This window comes from Periplaneta americana, chromosome 16, assembly GCF_040183065.1.
Source record: "Periplaneta americana isolate PAMFEO1 chromosome 16, P.americana_PAMFEO1_priV1, whole genome shotgun sequence".
In the NCBI taxonomy this organism is placed as follows: domain Eukaryota; kingdom Metazoa; phylum Arthropoda; class Insecta; order Blattodea; family Blattidae; genus Periplaneta; species Periplaneta americana.
Genome location: NC_091132.1, coordinates 45,508,655 through 45,519,605, shown reverse-complemented (window position 1 = coordinate 45,519,605; position 10,951 = coordinate 45,508,655). Strand labels below are relative to the sequence as shown.

At 33.2% G+C, this 10,951-nt stretch overlaps 1 protein-coding gene across 1 annotated transcript in view; it reads left to right on the top strand.

The window, feature by feature from the left end:
• The window catches only part of LOC138716212 (cuticle protein 19-like), a 10,683-nt gene extending 1,261 nt beyond the window's left edge, over nt 1-9,422 (top strand). The window contains exons 2-3 of the mRNA XM_069849047.1: nt 1,512-1,637; nt 7,025-9,422. Coding sequence (XP_069705148.1) covers nt 1,512-1,637; nt 7,025-7,252 — 354 coding nt within the window. The 3' untranslated portion in view covers nt 7,253-9,422. The remainder of the gene's footprint in view (nt 1-1,511; nt 1,638-7,024) is intronic.
• Nucleotides 9,423-10,951: the final 1,529 nt, after the last annotated feature.

The window sequence follows — 10,951 nt, the reverse complement described above, 5'->3', positions numbered from 1 at the left end:
TGATCCATTTTTATAGACAGGATATTTTAATTTTTTGTTTGCTTTAATATTGATCACATTTTTAAGATAATTTATTGAACTTCGTGACTACTTCGTGGTGTAGGTTTTTCAGCATGAAAAAATGTAATCGGACATTTTTGATAAATAATATTCAGATCTTATACACGATGTTCATAAAATAATGTTACAAAATTAAATTTCAATAACGAACAATTTTTTCCAAGTTGGGAGTCTTCAGCAATTATTGTTGAATCATATACGCGCTCCAGTAGTTGTTCTTTGTTTTGTTCCAATGATATCTTAATATTATAGAATTTCATGATAATCTTTTCCCTATTCCATGGATTCGTCGAAATGATCCAATCGCCTGACCACCGTCGTCACCGGATTTGACTCCCTGGACTTTTTTATTTCGAGTTATATGAAACGTACGATTTATAGAATGCCCTTTATGAATATTCTTAACTTGAGTAACAGAGTCACAGATGCTACAACTAAAATCACTAAAGAGAAAGTAACTGCGAAATAGCTACCAACTTTTGTGAAAATTATTTACCAAAAAGAATAAAAACATATTAAATTGTTCTTAATTTCTTATAGTTTAATTTTGCAACATATTTTATAAACACGCTCTATTTTCTCAACATTCCAAGTGGACAGAAAGTTATTTAACGTTTCAGTGAAAAATTACAACCTTTATGTAATACGTCATAAAAAAACTACTTTTTACATTCATACTTAGGACATAACTCATGGCAACGTTCTTTTTTTTCTGAGAATGGGGAAGCGAATTGAAATTTTGAAATATGCAAATGAAAGAGCAGGGTATGGTATATACTACTAGAATATGGCACGGCAGATATCTCCATAAACAACACAGCATTATACCTACTACTTGTACTGGGCAGGTATGTGCATGTACTACTTGAAAGGGCACCCAAAAAACCTACATTCACATCCATTCTGCTGTACGATTGTGCGTAAGTAACATCGATCTCTGTGTGATAACCATATCAGATTGCCATCCCCGGAGTGATGCAACCATATAGTCGTACTATAGATGTACGGCAAGGCGGTCGACTCACAACTGAATTCACATTGCTATCTATACGATAACAATACATCACACTGGCATCTGGTGGTGTGACCACATACTATGAATGCCATATAACATACTACATCTCGTGGTATCGTAGCTTAATTTTGAAAAAGAAAATATTTGCCATGATATACCCCAATCCTCGTATATTTAAGATGGCCAACTTATCCTATAAATTTAAGATGGTCAACTTCAATGATTTTACGCTAGTTAACTAACAGAGTTTAACAACAACGTTTCCACTTTCAAATCTCACGATAGATTTGGCGAATGTCAAAAAAAAAAAAAAAAAAAACAACGTTCATGACTAATCTCCTTGACAATATCTAAACATTTGATATTTGTAAAATTATTTTATGGTTGATGAAATCGACCATTATCCTACAAAACATATTTTTGTCTGTTTATTCAGATCGCAGCGGTATTCGCAATGTTGGTAGTGATCTCACTGGCCCAACATCATCATGAGCTGCCTCACTACGCCCCTGTGCCAGTGGAGCACCACCACCATGAAGTGGAAGTGGAGGAACACCATCACGTAAGTTCCAGGGACACACTATATAGTCAATCACATCTTACAATGCATTACTCCATGTTTTAACTTGAGTATGGTTGTCAGAGTGGACTGTCATCCTAATGTGATTTGTTAGACTGATCTTAAGCATCTATCCTTATCAAGAATCTGCACCATCTTGTGCAGGCTGTAAGGATTATGCAATGACCTAGCTGAATTAGTGAATAGTAAACATAAAGTGCAATATACTGAATTCACAGACGAAAAAGGGCTCCATCTTGTTAAGAATAAGCTAATTTATGAGTGAGAAAATTTGCGAATATTATTTAGAAGAGGTGTAATAAAATTTATACTCTTTCCATTGCTCGTAGTCAAGTCATTCCACAATATTTCGGTGATAGATTATACTTTTGTTTTTACACGGACAAAATAATAAGATATCAGTAAACAGTCTCAACGAGCCCAAAGTACACTTCTTCTGAATAATTTGTGAATGTAAAACAAGATTTATGAAGTAATATTAGTGTGTACTGAGGGAGACAACTCGTAATTTCTACCGACACTAACAGTTCTGACCCAATATAATATGGATATCTGGCAGCCCACACTTGTAATTGCTACTTTCAATTCATAAATTTGAAGTCTGAATTCACAGATAATACTTGTGTGTGTTTAAGAAGACAACTAGTAATTTCTACAGATACGAACAGTTCTAACACAAAATGATATGCGTATTTGAAAACCCACACTTAATTGCTAATCTGAATCCATACATTTTAAATCTGAAAGTATAGCAAATTGAATTCGATTATAACCACCAAAATCTTATGCTAGGAAAAATTATAGAGCATAATCAGTCTACTGAAATGATATTCACAGTATTTTTGAAATTGTGTTTAGATAATCATGTTTGTGATAATTAATCAAAATGTTATATTTAGTTGTTGGAAAATAGAAAGTGAAATCCATATTAGTAAGATGAGTAATAACACTGAAACCAACTATAATACTCCATTTCTCCTTGATATAAAATTATTATATATCGTATACATTTTATATTTCCACGCTCACACGTGGACAGCTGCGCTGTACACTGCCGTTTCCGCTTTACCTCCGCGAGCGTGGAAAGATAAAATGTACGCGCTATATTTTATAAGGTTCATTATTTTTTAACAGTTAATATGTGGGACATACTTCACGGATGATATTCAGTACTTAAAATTTTAAATTAGATCTCTCTCACCTATGTCAGATATTTGTTTTGTTTTTGACTTGTAGCTAAATCATGTTCCATTAATGATGTTTATAAACTGAGCTAGTATAACTAATATTTGTTTCTTTCCGGAGTGTCGGCAGTGTTTTTTTTTTTCATTGTTCTGGGTGAACAGAAATAAGATAAGAATCAATACCCATACCAAAAACCTATGAAGCACAAAACAAAGCAGCTTCAATTCCAATAAAATGTAAAGAAAGGATATCTTTTAGATCTATTCGTGAATTCTGTAGAACACTGTCACACATTGATCTGCGATATTTCAATTCGTTCCCCTAAGTGTTCCAAATTCTCATGTGTTGCGTTATGTATGAAAATATTAGTCTCATTTCAGTCTAGTGATCTCAAGTCTGCTGTACTCGCTCCTCTGACTTCAATCCATTGGAGTCTTATCTGAGGGTCTCCGAAAGACATAGTTTACATAACATTCACTGATAACATCGTCATAATAATATTTCGTTCTCGTAGGCTACTTCAAAACATTCCAGGAAATGCATAAAATAATTGGTTGTTTCGAAAAGACAATGATATCAGGAACAAGACGTTTAGAAACAAATAAGAAACATACAAGGTGACATTTTGAACACTAATAAAACTTGGAAGAAATAATTTGACTAAAACTGAGAAACAAAACTAAATCGGACACACATAAATATGAACTAATTTCATTGTTTTAAAATGATGAACTCACCGAGTCGCACTCTAGGGTATATATAAAAGCACAGGCTTGTTGAAACGTAAATTAATGACAAATAACATATAAAATTAACAATAAAAAGAAAACAAAAACCTGTTTTAAATTAAAGTTATAGGATTTCAAGATAATGTTAAGTTCTTCAAATCTTTTCTTCAGTGGTCAATAACAGCTCTCTGATAGAATATTTATAAACATAATAGTCTTGTTGATATTTTAACAATTGTCTTCGAAATTAATCTGAAGTATATTCTAATTACAACAAAAATATTGCAGTTTAAAAAAATGGCTGCAATATAGTTTATTAAATACTATAGCAAATTTCAAAAGAAATATTCCTATGTTAGAAAAAGATTATCAACTAGGTTGAAGAGAATAACTTCAGGATTTGATAGAAACATTGGGCCAATTCCTGATGGCAATTCGATGACCATGAAAGTATTTAGTATCAATATTATTTAAGGTATAATTATGTTCTGTTTTATTAGTCTTACGTAGGGAACTATTAACCTGTTTAACTGAAAATTTATACCGTTATAAGTAAAAATTTGGAACAAAATCTTAGTGATCGGATGATATCACGCAATTACTTTAATTATAATTGGAAATATGAAGACCGAAAATATATTTAAAAAATTATTTTACCCAAAACTACCAAATATTCAATATTGCTTAAATTTTGGTGTAACTAGAATACACGCAATTCTAAAGCCTAGATAGGTATTCGATCGTAATTTGAATTGTTTGAGTACATTTGTACTCAAATTTCAGATCCAGTTTTAAAAAGAATCTCACGAAAAAATTAAATTAAAATGATTCATGTTTTTAAATTGTAAACTAGAATTTGTAGTTCAAGTTTCAATATAATCTTTGGACGACGTTACTGAGCTTGTGACACATTGAAGGTTATTCACCTCAGTCCGTCTTAAGGATTGAACAGACGTCTAAAAAAATATAACAAACCGGTTGAAAAGATCCGTCAAATAAGAGCGTATCAGTGACTTGTAAAACGAGTTCATGCAAATGGATTTCTCTCGACACTTGAAGATCTATATTTGCGACAGCTTTTTTTTTAAGATATAGAAACTGAAAATTGAAACCTGGATCCGGAGCAGTCCTAACCGGATGCATAAAATCGATTTCCTCTATAATTCGTTATTGATTTCTCCATGTCTGCATTTACTAGAATTATGTGTGCCTACGTAAAAACAGTATAATTATTTATTCAGTTTAGCATTTGTTTTTAATTTTTGTACACATTTTTCTGACTGCCCAATGTTTTCAGAGCAAATACACGTGTAATACGTATGACAAATTAAAATTAAAAGCATATACACAAGAACTAATTAAGTGTTTAGGAACAAATCTCTCAATGTTCGTAAAGTTCTAAGTGAGAATTCCACTATAGGTCTATAGCTTTGTTGAAGGATGGGTAGAACAGAGAAAAATTCTCTCCGGCACCGGGACTCGAACCTGGGTTTTCAGCTCTACGTGCTGACGCTTTATTCACTAAGCCACTCCGGATTCTAGTTCCGATGCCGGATTGAATCCATCTCAGTTTAAGTTCTACTTCTCAGTTTTCCTTTGGTGGCCTACCCTCATGTACTGTGTCACAGAATATGTGACAGTGGCACAATGTCCAACACACATGTACAGAGGTGCACTCATTATGAGTGACTAAGTGGCCGGGATCGGACGGAATGAGCGCCGTCTAGAATCACAAAGTGATTACTTACGCGTATAGTATTATTATGATGTACCAAAGGACGTATACGTATTTCCGTGCAGGAATTCTGCATTATCATATGATGAAGGATGGGTAGAACAGAGAAAAATTCTCTCCGGCATTGGGAGAGAATAATATATTCTCTGTTCCACCCATCATTCATCATATGAAAACGCAGAATTCCTGCATGGAAATATCATATGTCCTTCGGTACATCATAATAATACTGTGGCAACCATGATGGAAAGTTCTCGCTGCCTCGGGAGTCGATCACGCAGTCTCCTTGCCGCGCCGCCTGTCTTCTCGCGCGCCCTGCCTTCTGTGGGACGCGTGATCGACTCCCGAGACAGCGAGAACTTTCCATCATGGTTGCCACAATTCTATAGCTCTGTGTTTAAAATAGGCCTATGAAAAGACTTTAAAACGGCGCTGCTATTAAGAAGATGTAATCTACAAACCAACGATGCAACAAGAATTAAACATCGAACTCTATCAGAGAACAAAGAAAAAAAGAAAGCTGATTGTGTCACCATCAAGCGGCTAATAGTCTCAACAACAGGAATATTTACAGGGATCTTCATAAAACAATTGAGTGCTATATAAAAACTATGAGACAATTGACATCAACATTAAATCATCCGCGATAAAATCGAGATGATTTCGTTGTACGACGATTTCGGAATGAAAAATAGTCTCTCAGCCATTCCATTTGTCACGGAAGTTACATTTTTATTATTTTCAAAGTCTATATATTGGAAACGAAATGCGCTTTATCAACTTTTATTATTAGAATCAATTTAGCAGATCAGTATAATTTTACAGAACAAAAGTTGCTTGAATAAAATTTATTATTATTTCAGAAAATAAAGAAAAGTTTCCGTCACGGATGTTACAAGATTTGTGAACTCACTTCACATTTTATTAACAAAAAGTGTAAACCTCAGGGCTTTGCCTCAAGCAAAAAGAGATCATTCTCATAGTGTCCATGTGAAAGCAATGCAAATCTCATGGCATCCAATTAGTTCACAGAAACATAATCGGCAAATATTTTATAGCTATTTCTTCCATGTCACGGATGTTACACACATTTCGTCACGGATGTTACAGATGAGTTAAGGTCCTTCATTGTTTCAGTTTCAAAATAACTGTGGCATTTCTAAGTCAAAATATTCACTTGAACTGTAAGATTGAAATTGTTACTAACCCTAACTGCTGAAAATAAATGGCAGAAAGAATATAGTACAGAGTTAAAAGTTGCTTAATCCTGGAGCTCTGAAATTAACAGCGCAGACTCTCAAAATATTTCCTGAACAATAGCTCCTTGAAAAACATACATTAACAGTTAATCTCTTTACGAGTTAGTCCTGAAAGCTTTAGAGAAACAAGGCCACTTAGATTCAATGCCCAAACAACTTGCAAAACATTTTTCTTTTAGAAAATAAAACATTAGAACATTGAAATTTATAACCTTATTTATGTCTTACACTGATAATAAATAAATATTTCTGAAAAATAATTTTTCATTGGAAATCTCAGTTTGTACAAAATGGCTACTCTGCAATACTTCAGTATAAAATCCGTACTTATATACTGTAGCACATTTTTTTTTAAATGAGTAATAAGAATAACATACAATAATATCAAAACCAGTTAATGTTCATGAATTTACATATTTACAACACTAAAATTCATTGACGTTTTCACTTATTTTTTTGCAGGCTCACCCAAAGTACGAGTTCAAGTACGGAGTTAAGGACGAACACACCCACGACATCAAGGAACAGCACGAGAAGCGTGACGGCCACAAGGTTGAGGGATACTACAAGCTGGTTGAGCCCGACGGCACCACCCGTACTGTTCACTACACCGCTGACAAACACACCGGATTCCACGCTCACGTTGAGAGGTCTGGACACGCCGTCCACCCTGTCCACCACCACCACTAGAACCTCTCTTATTCGTAATATTATTGGCTTACCTGCAACGAAATGTGAAGATGATGAGATAGAAATCGAAACAGAATATCAGAAGAGCTTCAAGTCATGTGTAAATTATTTGGGTGGTAGAGATAAATTTTAAAATTTCCCGACTCTGTCACAAATATAATTATTGTTCTACGGAACTACGAAATATGTATTGAAAGTTGAAATCTATATAGGCAGCTATCGTAATAGTATTGTGTCGCGATTAAAGAAACAGGAATAATTGAATTGTACTTGCTGATGTCAAAATGCACGTACAATTAAACTGGAGTAATCTTTCAGATTTGATATCTGATTATTTTTTTTATAATTACAGTTAGAAATTTCAGCAACTGGTGTGATATCTAGTCTATGTACTTCTACTCAAGAAGTACTACCTATAGAAGTTCTTTTAGACCTGTATTATCAGTACATTACATTTCTACTGTGTGTACATCTACTATTTTATTTACAGTCTATAAAGAAGAAATGAGGCAAACGATATAAAGATCAGCAATCATGTCACTTCTGGTTTTATGTTTAAAACTTCAGTTTTGTTTATCTCTACCCAACATCGTTAATTGTTATGCTTAATCATTAGACTTGCAGCTTACTGATATTCAAAATGTTACTTGTTACCATGGCAACATGTTTGTTTAATGTCGTAATATTATTACTCGGGGCTAATCATAACTGTCTAATCTTCATCTCGCGCTGTTGTAAATATTGCTTTTACTCTGAGCTTCATTTTTCATTTTCATTTAAAAATATAATCTTCTTAATTCTTCGAACCTTTCATGCTAAATAACGGCACTTCATTATCACCATCATTACACTCATGAGATATCATCATCAAATCACATCATCAACAAATATAAATATATCAATATTCATATGAATATCATACAATATTCGTTTACCATTATTCATGATCTCCAGAAACTGATCACGCCATGATAATCCTTTCTTAAAGATGCATTTGGTTAACTGTGTGTATTCAAAAAAGTTTCTCGTGTCTTCTTTCACAAGTTTTCTATTCTCTTTTCTTCTTAAGATATTTTCAGCCCAGACAATACTACCGGTATGTCAGTTTCTAGCAATTGGTATCAGATTTTTTTCATTTCCATTTTCTCTATCAACATCATAAATCTACCAACTTCATATCATTCGTCGAAATGTCCATTTTTCATTCACTGTTGTCATATTTCATTCTTGTTATTTTCATTATCGTCATAAGTACTCATTAAGTCTCATATTACATTCATCGTTGTCATAATCACCACAAATCAACTTCATTCTTCTCAACTTCATAGTCACTGACGTCATAAATCTTTGTTATCCTCCTCAGTTTCATTTCATCGTTGTCATAATCATATTATAATAATCAATTTCACCGTCGTCATAATCATCTTCGTCAATTTAATCATCGTAATGGTCATATTACCGTCGTCAATTTCATTGTCGTCATAATCATATTATCTTCATCAATTTCATCGTCGTCATAATCATAATATCTTCGTTAATGTCATTGTCATCACAATCACATTATCTTCATCAATTTCATCGTCGTCATAACATATTATCTTCGTCAATGCCATTGCCAATCATAATCACATTGTCTTCATCAATTTCATTGTAGTCATAATCATATTATCTTCGTAAATTTCATCGTCGTCTTGATCATATTGTCTTCGTCAATTTTATCACCGTCATAACAATGATATTTTCGTCAATTTCATTGTCATCATAATATTATCTTCGCCAATTTCATTATCGTCATGCCGTCATATCTTCGTCAATTTCATCATCGTCACAATCACTTTCGTCAATTTCATCGTCGTCATAATTATCCGATCTTCGTTAATTTCATCGTCGTCATAATCATATCATCTTCGTCTATTTCATCGCCATCATGATCATCGTCAGTTTCATCGTCATCAACATCGCTATTTGTTTTGCTCACATAATATTTATCCTCATGAAATCATTGTCCTTTTAGATCCATAATCATAAACATCGTTCTCACTATATCGCTGTTGTTATGGTTAATCTTTTACCACCATTATAGTACCATAATACTCAACTTTTTCAGGTTTCATTAGTGATATAATATTGTTTGTACTGGAACTGTTGTAAATAAATTTCATTGTATTGAGATGTATGTCTTAATTTGTGAAACCTTTCATTATCCTTAAGCAATTCCTCTCTTGAATGCCACATAATGAAGATATGAAGCCCGAAACATTTTTAAAATATTGAACATCAATTAAAATTATATTTAATTGAAATATAAATTATGGCTAATTTCAAATCACTGTATACTAAAACATCTGTTCCCCTGAACTTGTGTTGGGCATGCCCGTTGTCCAGCAACACGGATTTTCTCCAGGTACTCAGGTTCTCATGTCCATCTCAACAATAAATTCTCTACCTTCATTATCATTCATTACAAGTGGTGCACTCTGGATAGTCTCTGACGAACTTATTGATCTACGCTTCTTGACACTAGGGACATCTATGATCCTTGCTCGTAGTGTCGGGGCGAATAACAGAAATTTAAGGACCCTTCTATTGTACAAAAATATATATTAAAACAATTGCAAGTAAAACTAACGTCATGGCTTCTTTAAAACCGCAATCAAAACTAAAACTGTGATAAATAAGAGATTCATAAAAGAAATGAATACCTTTCGACTATTTTGGTTGAAATTTTCTATACATAATCTTAATAAGAGACAGAGCATGAACTAGCTAAATGAAGAGAGACTAGTACTGAGATTTAGAAAAGAGAGTACCGTAGTCAAAATAACAATTTTCGTGTTTTAGAACGAAAATGTTTCCTGGGCACTTAGAAAGTTGACAGTAAGAAGTTTTCTTGTCACTACATCTTCTTTGAGATCAAGGACTGATTTTTATTTAGGCCTACTCCCTCCATCAGTATTGCAACCTCTTTCACAAATTTGTCTTTTTCTTGAAACTACATTTTTATAGAGGGTGGAAGTGAAATAACTCTGCAGATTTTCAGAGCAAATAGCTCAAATTGTACGTAAAAAAAGTGTAATACCATATTGGTGAAAAGTTCATAGTCTTCTCAGACATTTATTTTCCCAAATGTTTTACACCCTCTTACAAGGCAACTATTGCGAGTAGAATCGTGATTTTTGTCCATATCGATAGAAAATATAATAAATAATCATTTATCCCTCTAACGTATTTCAATAGTGGGATCGGTTTTCGTGTAAATTTAATATAAAACCACCAATTTAAAGCCATTAAATAATGTGATCACTTTGTAACATTGTGACTAGAGAGGGAGGTAAGAGTAGTTCACCCAGGGAGACAGACCCAAGTTCGTTGACCTCTTGCATCTGTATTACGAGAAGAAACAGGAGTATGTTAGTGGCGATATTGCCAAACTGCTGAAAATTCCAAATTAATTTTCTAATTAATCATGCACTTAATAACAAAAAGTTATATAGGTCTTTTATTCATTTAAGTGTACCTTATCGTCCCTCTCAATATGCAGGATTATTTCACTTAAACCTATATATTAAAAAAGCTCCATGTTATGAAGTTTTCACCAAATTCAATGAAAATATTCGTATGTGTCGATTAATATCATTATTATCTAAGATCTAACTTTGGGAAATCTTATCTAAAAAATTAAGAGTTAAAAATATTATG